Here is a 19,506-nt window from a genome sequence, read left to right as displayed (position 1 = left end):
ATTGTTAGTGTATGCAACAATATGAGAGTGATCTCAGTAACAATATAAATGTGATTATACTTGTTGTAAGACATTAGATTTTGACTATTATACTGATATCTTATGACAAGTACAATTGTAATATGCATCTACAATGTAAACTTGTGTACGCAAGTGATTGAAATCTCCAAGTACCTGTACTAAAAACTAATCTTACTGTAAATTGTAATAAAAATGACATGAATGACTTTTATTTTTTAATATAAAAATAGTGTCAACAAAATCTCTCTCAAGCACGAGTACCAATAACATGGTTTGCACAAGCTAATGAAAAAAAGAAATCATAGTTTTCCAGGACCTAATTTAATGAATTGAACAGAACGTGTTCCACCAAAATTAAATAACATTTTATTCTATTTTATAAACACAATGTATAAACAGCTGTTGAAAATTTCTAGCAATAACAAACATAGTGAAATACAAGTAAAAAAAACTGTTGATGGTTTCCTCCTTTTTCTTCATGCATACTTTTGCACATGATAAAACTGGCTATGTTGAAATTAATTTTGTATTTCCCTGGTGTACTTTGACTAATGTCTGAACTATTGTAAAAACACTTAAAGAGAGAGCAAGCAGTTAAAGTAAGTTTTCATTACAGAACAAAATACTTCACATTTTTAAATATTTACAGTCCTCCAAGTATGCTTAAACTTTTCCAGACTTAAAAGTTTCATAACAAGTGATGTGCTTTGCATCTTTTGCTAAAGATTGTTTTTTTTTTGTACTGTTGGATAGTTGAAATAATATATTCAATAAATATTTGGTTTTGTTTACACACAAGAAGCGTGTAAACAGTATAAATATGAGTCTTTGCTTTGTTGACAAAGTAAAGATGTATGTTTAGCAGCCAATCAACTGCATACATCATTACCTATTACTATGTCAGCAAAGCAAGTATTAATCTTTATACCATCATTGTTTGAATGCCTTCTAGAAGCTGGAAAAGCATGCTACAATTGTACTTGTCATAAGACATTAGTATAATAGTCAAAAAATAATGTTTTACAACAATAAAATCGTGTTTATACTATTAAAGATCACTTGTATTGTTGCATACACTAACAATGGATTCCCTCACTTTCAGATGTGTTTTTGACTTTACTCCTACAATTCCCCCTTACAAAATTTTTCAAATAATTGGATTCCTTGTAAGTCAACACATTAAGTTTTCTTCTACGATGAGTAAACTGGAGTGGATGGCACCTGCTTGTTGTTAAAACAGAAGTATATAGGACATTGTTTCAAAAGTCTCCCATCCATTTTCTTCAGGTCCTGATGATGAAAGACTGAAGATTTTTGAAACATCATCCTCCACACTTGTGTGTTTACAATAGACAGTTGCTGTCCATTACAGTTTACTCATCCTGAATATTCTGCCTAAACAATCTATCAAAGAATAACAAATACCCATGTTGAATAATAATTAAAACAATAATTGTTCTAAATAATTTTATTGTCAGGGGCACTATCTCTTGTATCATAGGATACAAAGACAAAATAATGAGCCAGTTTTTTAAAAATTTTATTTTAGTTTTGAAAAAAAGAAACAAAAAACAGAGAAAATTATATTAATAACATACATTAAGATACTATATTTACAGTTCTAATTGTTTCATAAGATCAGAAGTATTTAGTAATGAAGCTCAAAATATTCCAGCCCAGGTTGATCAGTGTATGAATCATAGATGACCTAATCAGGTGCAAGTTTACAGGCTACTTTAATGGGAAATATCTGACCATTTCATGCATGTCAGTTAAGTTTAAATGTTTATTATGAAGATGTAATTAGGGAACTTCTGGCACTTCCATGTTCTTTATCAATGTTGTTATTTTAGACAATCTGCCAACCAAGTGTTGATCTTATTTTAAACTAATGATATCATTCCATCAAGCCATTTGAGATATATTTACTTGTTGACAAGGGTACGTAGTTCTATGTTTGTTAATACTCATTGCTGTTGTGTCAACCTATTTCTCGTTTACAAGTTACGTGTTTTGGAGACTGTTCTTGATGAAACTGAGATAAAAACAATAGTAAGGCTTGTCATTGATAAAAATGGAGGAAGTGATGGGATGACATTGTCAAAGGCTTTCCAAGAAAGTAATGATAACAACCATTAATTTTTCCAGAGGTCTCAGTACTAAAATATTTTTCACAAAATTCAATGACTAACTTTCCAGAGTTTTTATGACCTGTGAAAACCCTACAGCAAGCAATCAGTTATATCATTTAAAATAATTATTGATGGCACTTCATCCCTTGCTTTAAAAAAAACAAACTAATTATAAACTAAGAAAGTCAGCATTTGAGATGCCTGTGAATAAAAGTTGTAATTTTCCTTTACTGAAAATGTATTTCTAATATGTACTTCCTTCTCACAAGATTAGCTTTTCCTCTATATGAGTACTTTTTTTTTAATGCATGTCACAAGTCTTCTGCATCCCCCTGTTGGAATTTTGAGTCCAACAGGTCTGTTGTACAAATAAATGCCATCTCTCTTCCAATAGCAGAGCACCACCATCATGTGACTCCCTCTGTGTATCACTACCAAATCATTACTTTGAAGTTTAACAGAAGACATGAGCACCAGAAGATTGTGTGGAGCTAAAATCCAACACTGAAAAGGAGAGACTGAGGCTAGATAAGAACAGGCATACCCCCTGAAAGCATCCAAAAGATACCTCTGTAGATGAAACATATCAGATGATATGAGGAGGGGTACTGCACCATTTCTGAACCAGGTATCTCTTCATCATGAACACAGATTAATACACATGGCAGAAAAGGAATGAAGCATATCTGAATGGAAAAGGATAAGTCAGGAAAGTGCTTCCAATCAGACAATAACTAAATTCCATTGGAGGGGAGGATGTGTTCCATGATGTAGAATGGCTTGGTTGGTCACCTACAACCCAAACTTACTCACTGGGTATCAACATTGATGCAAGGGTAGGATAAGGATCATACTGTCTTCACCTCGAGCCAGAAAAACAAGGATATTTGAGAAAATGACTAGCTTCAGGAGTGGCATTAAGCCAATGATCTGGGAATGGGTCAACCAGTATCAAAGGGAGGGCCACAACATGCAATCAACCCCTGCAACCATGAGACTAATCTGAAGCATCCAAAGGTCAATAATATAACCACTGCAAGAGAAAATGAGGGGATGCTCAAGATAGAGACAGAAACAACCCACTATACACTCCATGACTCATAAGGAAGATAGACAGGCCCAAACCCTTGTGATGGATCATGTTGATTGGTTCATTTGATATTTAAAACCAGCCTGCAGGGCACTAACATCTGTGAGGGTAAGATGAAGACACCCAATCAAAGAACTGCACTAAGACATCTTACTCTATATGTGCTATTAAATCCAGACTTTGGTGTACTTTCTACACAGGCAAAACACTACTGCTCTATTCTGAACTGAATGGTTATAGCCATCAGTGTGGAACTCATCCAGCTGGATGCCTCCATGGTCAAACACTCCAGTGGCATGGAACGATTAAGTGGTAAAGAATCCCATAGTCGAATGGAAGAAATGAGAAAAAAAAAAGCATCAGAAAGTTTGGAGGTACTACTACACCCAAGATAGTGGAATGAGTGATCTCAAAACACTGTTTCGAAAGCAGACCATACCAATTTTTCAAGCAAGGCATGGCAGGAATGGTCAGTTATCCCCATATGCTTTACCAATGCCATCTACAGATGAGATGGATCTATTTATAAAGCATATATCTTATGGTTATTGGCTTTCCATGATCTTGTGAAACACCCCATTTCAAAGGTGAGCATGTGGTGCAATGGAAGGAGTGCAAAAATTAACATGGTGCAGTTGCACCGCAAGGATTTGTGTAGAAAGAATACTTGGTCAGGCACCACTTGCCACAGGTTAAATTTGTTAGCAAGAGCCTCTGAAAGAAAAGAAAGTGTTAATAATGACTTGCTCAGTGTCATAGCTGCACTGAAGTCTGAAATATAGCCATAAGTGGTAGGCAATATCTCAAGGATGCAGAAAACGTGATATAATTAAGATAATTGGAGATGAATGTCTGAGAGGTGGTCCACATGCTTGACTGTAGAACTTCCTCCAAAGGCCAATCAAGATAGAAGCAAGGGAAAAGGTGAGGTGGCAGATTTGATGGGAAGTAACATAAAGTAATATAAAAGGAATAAGCCAGCTGGATTAAATGACAAACCCAACTGGTAAGGGTAAAGGAAGCAAAATCTTGAGAGGAAGAGGGATTCCATACAATAAACAGATGGGAATGAGAGCTAAAAGAAACTGTATGGGCAATAAAACAACAACTGGCACACGCCTGGCATAGAAGTCTTTGGATTATGATGATGGATGAAAAGATAAGAAACAGAAGAAGGGAAATGAGTGAAAAGGGGGAGTTATCCTCATCAACTGCTGAGGTCTTTGGTGGGAAAGGATGATCCAGATAAAGGAGATGTGTTGGGAGGTACACTGTGAGAGTCATGCCAGTAGCAAATATACCTAACTGAAGCTGCCTGCTTGGCAGGAGAAGGAAATATGCCTCTTGTGAGTGGAAGGTAGTATTGAATGGAATATTAAATTACAGTTAACTTGACAGTATTTATGTCTTAATAAGTAGGTTAACTAGGTTGTTGGAACTATTGTGCTTATCTTTATTTTTATTTCATCAGAAACCTCAACCAGTGAAATCACCAAAATATTTAACTCTTAAATACATCATAATCTGAAATGGTATTCAAGATCTCCTTGGAAATACAGCAGCATTTTTAATATTAAATTATAAAACTATGATATTTGTTGATATCAAGGAATTTAGAATATTCTAATGAGCCAAAGAGAAATTAAAATTACTTGCTCATAACTATTTAAGCATAATGTTGAACCTCATTCATGTGTGTGTGAATGTATTTATATCAGAAAAAAAGTCTTAGCAGTCAGTATTACTTTTCTCCATGTTATACATAAGTAAATTTCCATCAAGACTGTTATTTTCAAGTGTGATGGCACTATTTAAAGGTTTGTGTGTGTGTGTGTGTGTATATATATATATATATATATGACAAAGAAATTGAAACACTGAAACTAGTGATTCATGTCAATAGGTGTGGTTCCCTATGGTAAGTAATTTTGGAGTTATAATACTATAACTATAATACTATAAGGTTAGATTTTTAAGTTTGATTACATTTCACATAAAAACAGATTTTCACCGGATTCTTATTCTAACATTTTTTGAACTGCAAAAACAATAACAGAAGACTAATAAATTTCAGCTGCTAAACAAAAAAACAATGAGACATGATACACACTTCTTTACAGAAGTTTATAAAATTGTTTCTAAAAACTGATGAACTATGTACATCATGATATCATACATACTGAAACAAACATTAAGCTGGTTTCTTACTGGCTAAAGACAACAACAACAGTAAGTACAAGCAAACAAGTTAAAAACGTAAGTGCATCATGGACAGAGATGAAACATAAACATCACTCTGAAAACGTATTGAACATGGAAAGATCTTCAAAGGATGTTGTTCCTGACTGATCAAGCATTTGAAGCATATCACTCAGTTCTTGTTGTGGTGCTCCACTGCCACTACCTGGCCCTGGTGGGTGGCTCCCTGCAGCAGAAGAAACTGGTGTTTCAGATGCTGCACTTCCTTGCCATTGAGTCCACATTCCTGCTTTATAGGATTAAAAAACAAAAATATTTAACACTGATAATTGATATGGGTACATTATGTATTCTGAATTTATGCATTAACTTGCATTTTTTGCTAACATGGGTACATGTTAGTCTGGTTTTTATAATAATTAATTAAAAGTAATAATTAGATTACTCTTTCCATGTTTTAAAATGAAGAAAGGTATACATGATTCATGTTGGTTATCTTGGTAGTAAGTGGATTTACATTTATTTGTTAATTTTATGTGAGAAATGGCTTATTTGACTAATGTGCAGTTTTGTTGAGTTACTTTTTGTTTCTGTCACCCTTTCAGTAAAATATATCAAACATCAAATTAGTCTTAATAATAACACAAAGATATAGTGGTTTTGATGTAAGACTTTTAAAAAACAAACACTACAACTAAAAAAACAAATGAAATTTCAAAAAACTGAAACAATATTAACTCAAGAATTTTTCAACCAGTTTTTAAAAAATTCAGCAGATATCATATTTGTCTAGAATATGTTTATGAACAATAATTTATTGAGGTTAACCTTTCATTTACTCTCTTATTGTTTTTCAGACAATCTTTACATAACAAAACAGCAGTTTGATATTTAACATTTCAGAGTACTGAAATCCTGATACCTCTTGATCCAGGAGCTGCACCGAGCTGGGTGTAAGTTGGTCCAGATGGACTTCGAGAAGGTGGGCTCATCTGGGTATATCCTTGGCTGAAAGGTTCTGATCCAGGCTTCAGTACAGAAACAATGAAATATAGTTTTGTCATGCTTGTTTGTAAAAAGCTCAGAAGGAGAAACAATTACACAAAATGAAAGAAATACTTAACATATTAAACTAGGAAAAAATGAAAATGTGACATTGATTTTATGTCTACTGATTTCTAAAATATTTATCAAAACAGTCACATGGATATTGATATTTCTTGAATCCAATGCTCTCAGAATACTTATCATGGTCATCAGGTCTCATAAATTTTATCATAATAAGACTGGTAATTCAAGAAACTCAAACAAACCTTATGAACATCTCAATAAACCATTTATCTTTTTTTTTTTTTTACCTTTGTACACACATACAAAAAGAAATAAGACATTCCCCCTTTGCCCAAAGTTTCAACTTGAGTAACACTGATTCTCTTAGGTAGTGACACAGGTTTTAATAATCAAATAGAGTTATTGGATTGTAAATTTTATTGTGAAAATATTCTAATTTAATTATCACATATTACCTAGGAAGATCTTGGTAAGGAACAGCTACTTAACATCATGAAACAGGAAGATTTATGAAGTAGGAAAGGATAACCTAACATGGTTTATAACACACATAAGGAGAGCTGAAAAAGCAAATAACTGCAAACATGTTTTTAACATAAAGGCATAGAGAAAAGGTGTTAGTTATAAATAAGAGTGTCAATAATACAGTTGGTTGAGGAATAATTGCAAAACAGGATACTTAGTTATAAATAAGAGTATCAATAATACAGTTGGTTGAGGAATAATTGCAAAACAGGATACTTGCATATGTCTATAAGGTGGTAAAATAAGAAAAGTTAAGAAAAACTGTAAATATAAATATATTTGTAACACAGCTGATTAAGGCTTATAGATAAAATACATTATATGAACAGAAAAAGGGAAACAATAAATAAACACGTTATCACCTGAACTACATGCCGATGTGACCAGGCCGATTGTGGAGAAGAATCTGAAGTAGCTGGAGACTGCTTCCCAATGCGAGTTAATATGCCTCCAGTGCTGGATAAAGGTTGTTGAACAATTGCTCCTGAGAGACTGGCATTTGGATAGTTCATGCTGGAGTGAGTTTGTTGTAATGGGTCATAACTCCCATACATTGTATGTCCAGAACCGGGACGCCGCTCTTGCAGTCCATGAGAACCTAAGGTATATGTCAACAGTATTCAAGCTGTAAAATGTGCAGATCAATATCAACATATTTTAACTAGGTATCTATCCCTTTTGTGTTATGAAAATGTGGTATAAATAATGTAAAACTATTATTATTTAATCCCTTTGCTACGGGCTTATTATAATATACATGATTTCATTTACATGCATGCATTAAGCAACTGCACTACAAAGTTTGATACAGCATGTGTATCTTCACAAAATATGGTAGACTTTTATTACAGATTACAAGCATTTTGTATACAAAAAATCACATTTTTATAAAAAATGTTTACTAAAGATTTGTTTATGAAAATAGTCTTTGTTACTGATCTGAGTACAAAGTGATTTCACATTATGATTTAAAAAAAAATTCATCCCAAAACTCTCAAATATTATTTGTGTAATTTCTAGAACCTCCTAAAAACATTTCAAATTATTGTTTTCAGTAAGACTATATTTTATGTTATTTTCTATACTTTAACTATGTGGGGTCTGTCACTCAACCAACCTTCCAACCATCATAAAAAATTAGGAAATAAATACAAATTATGCTTTTTTCATGTTAGAATGGCTACATATTATAACACAAAAATACAAATGTTTAGTCTATGTAGCTTATGTCTCTTAATGCTATTTACATATATATTTTTATCATACTGACCTTCCAGTTATGCTTAGTTAACATTAGACATAGGTCACCAAGCCTTTTAAATTTTCATACATGGAGGATATCAAACAAAATATTTTTTAGGTTTTATATATAGTGTTGGGTAACCAAAAAAATCACTAGTAACTACACTGATACCATAGAATACTACTATAATTTATTAAGCTTAATAACTAAAATGATTCAGATTTTAAAAAATATGAAACTTCGAGCAAACTAAAGACACCTGTATCATTGAAATCTTGGATTAAAAGAATGTGGTTGCCTTTGCAAAGATTAAAGTGGCTGAGAAAACCACTCTGAGAACATTTTAAGTAGTTGATTTGCTATTCACATGTCATGTCGTGTAGTAAGACTATATAAAGTACAATTTAAAAATGGAAAGAGGTGAATGGGGCCACTGTGTTTGATTAAGTACATAAGCCATATTTCAGAAAAATAAAAAGATACAAGATTCTTATTTCATATTCTAACTTGACAATATTATTAACTTGAGTTCCTAATTTGTTTGAAACTATAGACTTAGTATTTTTGACATAACAAACATCTAATTTTAAACAGTGCTGCATTTAACATATCACATAACTCAGTAAAATCTATATTTAGATGTTTTCTTTTAATATTTACTTTTAAATTATGAAATTAACTCATATATAATATTAAAGTTTGAGTTATAAATCTAAGATTTAATTCCAAACTTAAGTTATGCAGTTTCAGCAATTAATAAAATTAATAATCTCCATTTATGATGGTTTACTGGAAGGCAAAACTAGAAAGAATATAAAAATAAATTATGAAAAGTACAAATTACATTTAGCTTGAACTCATAAAATGATATCAAAAAGGGTTTTTTGTTATTTTAAAATCCAATATTTGAAATTAATCCAACACATAATTTACTGAAACTAAATTATAATATCTATAGAGGTTTCAAAATTCTTTAAGTTTCAAGAAAATTTTCTGATTCCATGGAATGGTTTTGAAATACTGGAGATATCATGGGTATGTAATGCCTAATTATGAAAGGTTTTGAATCCAGTATTTTTTTCTTTTTAATCAATGAAGTCAAGATCTGAATTTTACACACATCTAAAGTTTTTCATTTAACAAAATACAAATTTTTTAAGACTTTTAATCTTTACATTTACACTTAGACACAATAACTTACTTCAACAAGTAAAGTTAGGGGTCTAAGTTTACTCATGTTAATTAGTTACTTTGTATATGTGCCCTAGGAATCACGGGATAGATTTCTCCTGAACGTTGCATACTGTAGTCTAACCCTTCTGGCTTTCCCTGGGATGGCATCATGCCAGCAGGTGGCAAGGAGTGGCCTGGATATTGGCCCATAGTTGGATCTGCACTTACAGTTGATGCAGCACTAGTGGGACCTTCATTTACTGGGATGGTAACATCTGGTTGCTGATGATGTAGGCTCCTGTAACAAGTAATTCAATAAGCATCTGATATTTACTCAAAAATGAAAAGGAGTTTTGTTTATCATATATACGTAACTTTTGTTTTATATTGCTAAGAGTAAAAAAAACACCATAAAACAAGTTAGTAATACTTGATAGAAACAATGGTATACACATCACATTTCTTTAACATGTTATTATTTTTAGAATATGAAAAGGTTCTCATTTGGCTAGTGTAGTGATACATAAAGTTCACTTGTTAATTTTCTACATTGAGTAAATATAAATTTATTTAGCAAACATGCTAACAAATACAATACATTCTTATCCTGTTCTTTATGAGGGATTGTGAAAAAAGTTTCTATCTGACAGAGATAAAAAGACAGAGTTAAATCTTGATTTGTCACTGTTGAAAGAACACAAATGTTTCTAATATGGCACCAGTGGTGGACACTAGGAGGTGATATCCCAATAAATAAAAATGTTTGAACACAGCTTTAAAGAACACAAATTGTTAGGCTCATTTAATACAGACAAAGAATATGTATACTTAAAACATACTGCATTATGGGTTACATTACACATAAACCCTTAATTTAAAATGCATCTGCTACTGTTTGTCAGACATGTAGGAACATATATTTCACTCTTAAACTGATAGCAAACATGGTAAATAAGATGTTCTTTTTTGGCTTGCTGCTATATAGGTATGACATAAAATGGTTTTTACTTTACAAACAATCAGGAAAACTTTACAATTTGATAAAATTTGCTATTGTTAAATACACAGATCTTACTTACAATTGAAAGAATATCAATGAATCATAATTTGGCACATATACTGTCATTACAGTATATTTTAAATTAACTTGTTTTTTATAAAGTAACATGAAAAAGTTCTTACTTAGCAGATGAATTGGTACACACTATATATTCTACATCATTAGTGTACGGGTTAAGGAATGCAAAACTGCTTGTACGAAGCCATATCCACTCCCTATTCTTCCCACGGAAACGATACATGACAGACATAACCTGGCCTTTCAGTTTTAATACTACAAACAAAATAAACACCATTAGTATCCATAAATTCAATATGATTTCTCACAAATATTTTAAACTGCTGTCTCTTTCAAACATATGTTCTTTATATGAAGTAGCTTTTTAAATCAGTATTGTAATAGATAATAAATTCAAATTAAACATAAATATTATTTAATATAATTTACTCATGAATGACAAACATTAAATACAAGCATATAAAAATTTAGTTCATAACTTGAAATTAAACTGAAAAAAAGTTTGTAAATGCTTTCAACTTCAACAATATTCATCTAGTTTATCCTTAATATTAATGGCATACAATTACCATCCTTTATCATGTTTTATACCTTTTGGTGTAAAATATTTATTATCACAAATATCTGAAGATTTGATAAAAGGTTTGTATATTTTGTATAACCAATTCTACACACATTTATATTTTAAAGCTGAGTATCGCATATTAAAACAATTTTGGAGCCTCAATAATTCATTATTTGAAAAATGTGAATCTTGATAATAGTGCTCCAGTGTAATTCCCATTTCAAAAGACTCCATTATAAGACTGTCATGTCCAAAGGACACAAACCCCTCCTGATTCTTTCCGTAATCATTCTAGTGGACAAGAACAAATTTTCAGGTTTCAATTTAATAGTCTGGTCACCCAGAAATCCAAAGAGGCTGTGTCCATTGATTTGACCAATACATCATAAATTTAACTTGCATACACATGACTAGTGTTTATTTTCCAGGCAGAGATCCTCTTTGGTTATGTTATGTACTGGTGTCTGGAGCTTGTAGATAGATTTTACTGCTGGTCCTCGTTTTAATAGATTCTTACCTGTTACACTGTTGAGCAATTTGTTTACCATGGCTGGGGTAGAGTCATAATTCTCCTAAATGATCCATATTCTTTTGTTGTTTGATGTTATTAAGTACAGTAAAAGGTCTAAGTTCTTAATCTCAATACTTTTTTATAGCTTGAGAGTTAAAATATTTTGTATCACAAAGGACTGTTACATACCCTTTACAAAGGCAAAAAAATATCAATTGCATCACACTATCTACAAAATGCCAAGCTATATTAAAATTTAGCTCTTATATGTTTTACTTCACCACAACTTTCTTTCAACTGTGGTTGTCACATGACTTGTTAATTTATGTATTCAAAATTGTTTTAATACAACATACTTAATATTTTATGACATTTGTAATAACATAATTAGCAGTTCAATGTTTAAAACACTTAACATTAAAGTTTTCTAATGTTTGATTTTTTAATTTTAATTTTGCATGAAGCTACACAAGGGCTATCTGTGCTAGCTATCCCTAATTTAGCAGTGTAAGACCAGAGGGAAGACAACTAGTTATTACCACCCATTGCCAACTCTTGGGCTACTCTTTTACCAATGAATAGTGGGATTGACCGTCATATTATAACGACCGCATGGCTCAAAGAGTGAGCATGTTTGGTGTGACGGGGATTCGAATCCACGACCCTCAGATTACGAGTCAAGTGCCTTATCCACCTGGCCATGCTTGGCCAAATGTTTGGTCATGCTTACTAACAATTAATTTATTAATGTAATATACAAAACACTTTCAGAAAGACAACTGGCACAAATATGTTACTTTAAAAGATATTTACAGTTTAAAACTACAATGTATTTAAAATAGACCCTTTTTCTTTTTAAATTTGCAGAAACACTTATTTTAAAATGATTTATTTTGTTCTTTTAAACCTCATACTGATGTAAAACACGCATAAAGATACATAAGATACTTATCATGTTATGAATTTTACTTTCAGTCTATGTAAATTATTTAATATCTATATCTTGTGGTTTATTATAAATCTGAGATCAAATCATAGTATTAAAATATCGACTGTCTGCACTGAGTTTTGAATTAGTGTAGTGATTTTTGCAAATTATTTAAAAACACAAAAAGGCAATATAAGTATTTAATCAACAGTAAACTGGAATTATGTTTTCCCACTAGGCCAGTAAAGGTGTGTGAGAGATTAAAATGTGACTAAATAGTTAAGCTGACAAACATTTGCCTCATTTAATGATCAGTGAGTGAGCATGACTTTCTCAAGTGATGTTGACTAACAGTTGGTCAGCAATTTGATAAATAATAAAAACGATAAGTTTTATCACCTTTTTTATTTATTCTGCATGTTTTAGTAAAAGGCGTTTACTCCTGAGAATAAAGACTGCTATGTTTCACAAGATATGTATGGCATATCAACAATACCTTGTTCAAAACTTTCTTTCATATGGGTCTGGTCCTCAGGATGGAAAAACTCAAAACAAGTTTTCCCTAAAAGTTCTTGTGGCTGGTATCCTAAAACCCCATATACACTGTAGGAAAAATAATTTGGTCTAAATTCTATAAAAACCCTGCAAAAACATTGCATATAAGTTCTAACTTTCAAATTCATTACTTACAGAGCTTTTTACTAATTGTCAGTTCACCAAACTTACGATTTCAAATTTTTTGTTTTGCAAAAGCTTTCTTAAACAAATATTAGTTGTTTACCAATAACAAAATTTTGATCGTGTTTATTAATATTTCTTTGTTGTTAAGCAAAAAAAAGTTATACAATAGATTATCTCTGATCTGTAAACCATGGGTATTGAAACCCAATTTTTAATGTTACCAGTTCTCATACTCATCACTGTGTCACTAGAAGGCAATTCACACATTCAGAAACTTATCCTAAAAAAAAGTACAAATTAAAGGTATCTTCCTATTTTGCATATATTAAGTGTAATATGACAGACAAATAAAATTCAAATATTCAAATTATGATCATATTTTAGCAATATATGTTTTAAAATTTCACTACACTGTAGTTCATTTGTTTTGATTAAAATAATCCTAAAACAGTGCATTTTCCGCTGATTGTTGATTCACATGAAAATGGAAAAAAAATACATTTATAGAATATATATGCTGGATTTACATATTTTTTGATTGAGGCTGATAAGGTGGGTGAGAAATAATTTAATGAATAGAATAAACACATTTTACTCAACTTTCAGCCATTGTTCTGTAGTATATGACAGGTGAAATTGATCAAGAATTTAAATAAACATAAAAGATTCAGAATGTACATACATCTTATTGACACAGTTATACAAACTAATAATCAATGATGCTCACAAGATGCATTATAACAACAGAAAAAAAAGGAAATAAATATATTGAATACCAATAAAGGTAAAAAACCATGAAAAGAGCAAGGTAATATTTGTTAAAAATATAACATAAAAGGAATAATAGCTATGATAATAATTACTTTAGAATGTAATATGAGAAAATATATGACATTACAGCATGTGAAATATTATGGATTGATGTTACAGTTTCCCAGATTCCTGGGCCCACTTCTCAAGCTTCTGGATCATCAGTATTGGTTTCTATTGTTTTGTGGTGAACCATTTTTTTGAAGTAAGAGAATTCTGGTTTTACTTAACTGAATATTATGGTTATGTTTTGTTAATCTATGTAGCTACATAATATCTTGTCTCACTGAAATGGTTTCAATTATACTTATATTCTAGTTTGTACACTGCTTTAATGATTGTACATTTTTCTTTCAGATTGATAAGAATGTTTCATGTAACCATGCTTAAATAATATCGAATATAATTCTTCATTTCTTCTTTTTTATGTATAACAAGGATATGTAATTACTTGGTGATGCTCTAAATGGACTCTAACTAAAGATCATGTAACTGCAAATAGTGATGTTGTAAAAATGCATATATTTTGAAGCTAACAGAAAGCTTAGATTTCATTGTGTATTTTTTTAATTGGTTAGTGAAATTCGTATTCAGTTTAGTCTGAAAATGGATACAATACAGTTGCTCATAATTAATAAGTATCAAAGTGTAATCAAAAGTTTATCATCTATGTGTTACAAATACATTGCATTTTTACCATAGGAAACCCTGTTATAAGTGTTTAAGTTGTTCAATAACACACATGATCAAGCACAAAGATATTAACAAGAGTAATGGTTAATTAGTGTCAGACAGTGTAAGGCAAGTTTTGAAAAAGGCCAGAAAAGACTCAGAATTAGATAGTTTGTATTTCTACCTTACTTGTAAATTTCATAAAATTCACTGCACTTTCACTGAAATATTAACATTTATAATAAACAGAGAGAAAGAAAAAAGCACAGCAACAGTGAAAAACAAAAATTAGCACCTGACAAAAAGTAAAAATTGAAACATAATTCTACATTTAGCAAACTATATCATCTTTGAATAATTAAATAAAGATTTTTATCTTATGTCATTTTATGAGTTAAATACAGTTCTATGCATTTTCCTTTCCTATGTAACAAAGTTTCCTATGCAAAATTACAAAGTTCACCAACTTATATGTAAAGTTACTATTTTGGTTAACTATCTAAAATACTAATCAGCTTAAATGCTAGCAGCAGCATTAAATGAATCAGAGCATACCTTATAAAGTAACAATGGTAACAGATTGATTTTGAGTTTCTTTATACACAGCAAAGGGTAAAACTACTAAGAAATTATGAGGGTCATGCTTATAATGAAATTAAACTTAATTTTAAAATCATTAGTCTGAAGTTATACAACTTTTAAGTAAAGTTATAAGTCATAGTTCCAGAACTCTACATGTCAAGTTGTCACAAAAAAGTGAATATTCTGTCATAACTTTAAAATGTTGATTATCAAAAGCAAAAAAATCCTCGTATTTACCGTTGATCCACAAATGTAAATTTTCCATCCATGCTGTGTCGAGAAATGAATTCATTCAATGAATTAGACCCCATTAAGTCATTCGGGTTAGGAGTACTTGTAGCTTGTAGTCGACCAATGGCAACTAAACAACAATGGCTACTATTGTGAGGATCTTCAGGTTCTATGCGATCAATCTGAACACCTAGAAACAGAAATCAACATGAAGCTGTCATGTCAATAAACTGTCTCTGTTTTATAAATTAAAAAGTAAACCATCTTGAATTCAGGTATTTTGATCCAATTCAATGAAACTTCACAAAAACTAATTTTGATAGCTTTGTAAGAAAATAAAAATAGTGAATTGTTAAGCTTTTCTGTTAAGCTGCTCAAAGACAGTAAAAAGACTTACATAGTTTGGAGTGTAACAGCTGATGCATATGAAAATTCAATATTTTCAGTGGCAGTTTCTGTATTTTTAATATCATTTTTCAAATTACCAGATAACACTAGTTAATAAATGGTTTCTATTTTGATTATATATGATGTTCATTACTAAAAATTTAAAGTTTTAAATTTCTCTCTATTTCTTTAGTGATACAATCTTCTTAAATCTTGGAAATAAAACTTCAACTATTATTATTACTTTCATTATTTTCCATTTACCTAAATATTTTTTCAGTTGGGTTCTTACAACTATCAGCACAGATTAGTACTGCTTACAAAACACTCAAATTTTCAAAGCTAACTCAGAAAACAGTTGATTTTAAATCACTTTTAAGATCAATGCAAGATAAAATAAAAGTTTGAATAACAAGTACATCTACCAAGTGAAATAGATTTACAAATAACTTCAATTAGGTAAATGTCCCTTTCCTGATAACACTAGGAGTTATGTTGATCATATTCTAACTAATTTTATTTCATATTTTAACTATACACACATACTAAAATAGGTAATAAAAAATGATATCAATCAAGCTCAAAATAAAGTAAAGAGGATCCCACTAAACTAAAGCTGAAAGTTTCAAGTTAACAAAATAATTACTTAAAAATCATTCTATGTACCCATTTGTAGGAATGTATCTGATAATAAATTTGTGAGAAAAGTTAAAAACTGATACACACTTTATTCAGCCAGATGATGAAAAAAAAACAGACAATAACAATTACTTCTTTCAAAAAACTATTTTTCAGGAGCATAATTTATGTCTTTGATAGTTAAAAAAAATTACAAGACACATTTCTGTGAACTGCTCCATAACAACAACAGTTAATACAATGAAGTTGGATCCCAGCTCTGTAACATTCTACAGTATGATATTAAAGCTCAATTGAATAAATTGTCTAACTTGCATATTGTGAAAGTCAATTAAGACAAATGTACAATATATTAAGGTGATCTAGAAATATTTGTCTACACTGTTGCCTACAAAGAGTTTATTGAGGAACTAAAAGCAATAGGGTTTGTATATAATATATATTATTAGACAATATTTTGGACAAGACAGTGTACTTGAAGAGATAATCTTGGCATTGTTATTTTTCAGTTTTAGAAGTTAGAATGTCATGATTTTGTGATGAAAAATGCAAAAATAATAGCATAAAAGTATGATGAACCAATTATCTATAAAGTTGTACTTATAGATTTTATTATACTTTGTATTTTCAAGTATCATTTAGCAATACATACCTGCTGGAGGCCAGTTTTTTATATAACCAGTGCAGTGTACTACAGCAAATGCATGCCCCTCAGTGGAAGGTCCAATGATATTGCGTTGCCTAATATGATGTAAATGGTTGGTGGCTATTGTATCAGGCTGGAAATTTCCAATTTTCATTCGACAAATGAATCCTCGCCGAGACCCCATGCAAACACGCATTGAAGCTATAGATTATACAAGGGTGAATCTGGTGTAGCACAAATACATTTATTGTCACATCTCTCGTGACTATAATAATCATTTTCTTGATTACTTAACCCATAACAGAAGTTCAACAGCATAATCAGTTTCACATAAATATACTGTATTGGCATTCTGTTATGATAGCATATTCAGTTACAACTACACAAGTAGTAATCAGAGTAATATAAACACTCTTATTTTCACATCTCCTGATGAATACATATCTCCATATCATTATCAGTTCATTCAGTTACACAAGACATAATCAGAGTAGCATAAACATACTCATTTCCATAACTCCTGATGAGTTTGTATCAACTTGCACTCTTCTGCTCATTCAGTTACAGTTACATAAAGAGTGATTAAAGTGAGAATAGCATTATTCTTACATCTGATTATTACACATAATTGCATAATTATCAAATTCAATCACACTTACACAACTGATTATCAGTGTAATATAAATATATTTATCACAGCTGTTAATCAGATATCAACCTACCATTATAACCCTTGTCTGATACACATATATCAAATTACCTTTTGAGAACTTTTAACTATTGAAATTTATATTATTTATCTTACTAATGATAAACAAAGTTTACATAGTTGTAGTTAAAACCGTCCAATTCTGCTGATATGTAGATGCTACTTAAATTTTAACATACATTTATATTGTGGGTGTTTCATTTGTCTTCATAATGTATATTCCTTAGTTTAATAAAATTAACCATTATGCTTTTATTTAGCTTTACAATTTAGTAAATATTTTTTTTTAAAATTTATATTATAATTTATTCATTACCAATAACATAACACCAGCTTGGTGATGTTTCTGAAATTCTTACACATTTCTTTACTAATTGGATTTAATTAAGTTTTACAGTATTATTATCAGTGTGATCTTAAATACTGATCAGTAAAATAGTATAGAGAATATGTACAACCAATGTTTATGTCAAGATGCACATTCCGTACTGGGTCATAATTGTTATCTGATTCCTTTAGAAAATTTGCCTTACAAGTATACACATTTCTTACTAGTTAGATTTAATTAAGTTTTACAATGCTGTTATCAGTGTGATCTTATATACTGATCAATAAAATAGTATAGAGAATATGTACAATCAATGTTTATGTCAAGATGCACGTTCCTTACTGGGTCGTAATTGTTATCTGATTCCTTAAAACTTGCCTTACTATTTATATGCCCAACTGTTCTTTAGGTTTCTATTAATATCATTACCAACTGCATTTTTCTACTGTTACATTTCTGTGCAGTATTGTACTTACACTGATGTCCTTCTTTTTTAACTGTGCCAGCTAGAGAGAATAAAAAGAAACAAATAGAATATTCAACTTACATATACAACAATAAACATTGGTATTCCAAGTTCCTTTCATGAACTTTATTATCTTGTAATTATGATCTAATAAAAAATATTCATAAACATTGCCACTAAATAACAACTGGAAATTATACAAGAGATTAAATGCATAATAGTGTCATTCAACAATTTACCTGTTTCATTTCTCAAGTTACAAACATATCAATTAACTTCAAAATAGTTGAGTAACTGAACTTTATAAACATTGAGAATTACCAAATAACAAAAAATAATCCTTTCATAATTAATATAACTATTATTTTACTATATTTAAAAAAAGTTCATTTTTTTATTATTAGGTCATCAAGAAATTAATGTTGCTTTTTTAAATGATAAAACTGAACAACTTATATATTAAAACAAAATATTTATTAAATGAAATAGTCTCCATTCTTATCATGATGTTTTCCATCTTACAGACTCCATAATCTTTTGTTACATCAAAAGTGTCAATGTGGATGTGCACTGTTGAGGAAAAGAACAGCTTTCTGATTAATGAGTGAAGGACATTTCTGATAATGGACTTGAGTTAAATGTTCCATTTACTGACTATAGATCTCTGCACTGACAATTCACTGTGGATTGAGAAGTTCGAAATGAATTACTCCTTTGGTGTCCCACAAAATGCAAAGCATCACTTTCAGCAGATGGAGTGCAGGTTTTTGGGTTGGAAGTGGTTTTTGGTTAGAACTGAGCCATTGGTTTTGGCATTTA

At 30.6% G+C, this 19,506-nt stretch overlaps 1 protein-coding gene across 9 annotated transcripts in view; it reads right to left on the bottom strand.

The window, feature by feature from the left end:
• Positions 1 to 1,453: 1,453 nt before the first annotated feature.
• LOC143249510 (aryl hydrocarbon receptor nuclear translocator homolog) overlaps positions 1,454 to 19,506 on the bottom strand; it is a 138,428-nt gene continuing 120,375 nt past the window's right edge. For 7 of the 9 annotated variants that reach the window (XM_076499480.1, XM_076499482.1, XM_076499486.1 and 4 more), the window contains 9 exons: positions 18,698 to 18,727; positions 17,191 to 17,385; positions 15,519 to 15,702; positions 13,033 to 13,139; positions 10,637 to 10,787; positions 9,532 to 9,752; positions 7,401 to 7,636; positions 6,365 to 6,470; positions 1,454 to 5,731 (listed from right to left, as the gene is read on the bottom strand). In XM_076499480.1, the coding sequence (XP_076355595.1) occupies positions 5,535 to 5,731; positions 6,365 to 6,470; positions 7,401 to 7,636; positions 9,532 to 9,752; positions 10,637 to 10,787; positions 13,033 to 13,139; positions 15,519 to 15,702; positions 17,191 to 17,385; positions 18,698 to 18,727 (1,427 nt within the window). In that variant the 3' untranslated portion in view covers positions 1,454 to 5,534. The remainder of the gene's footprint in view (positions 5,732 to 6,364; positions 6,471 to 7,400; positions 7,637 to 9,531; positions 9,753 to 10,636; positions 10,788 to 13,032; positions 13,140 to 15,518; positions 15,703 to 17,190; positions 17,386 to 18,697; positions 18,728 to 19,506) is intronic. The other 2 variants (XM_076499484.1, XM_076499479.1) reach the window with 1 other exon arrangement.

This window comes from Tachypleus tridentatus, chromosome 4, assembly GCF_004210375.1.
Source record: "Tachypleus tridentatus isolate NWPU-2018 chromosome 4, ASM421037v1, whole genome shotgun sequence".
Classification (NCBI taxonomy): Eukaryota; Metazoa; Arthropoda; class Merostomata; order Xiphosura; family Limulidae; genus Tachypleus; species Tachypleus tridentatus.
This window is presented reverse-complemented; position numbering and strand designations above follow the sequence as displayed.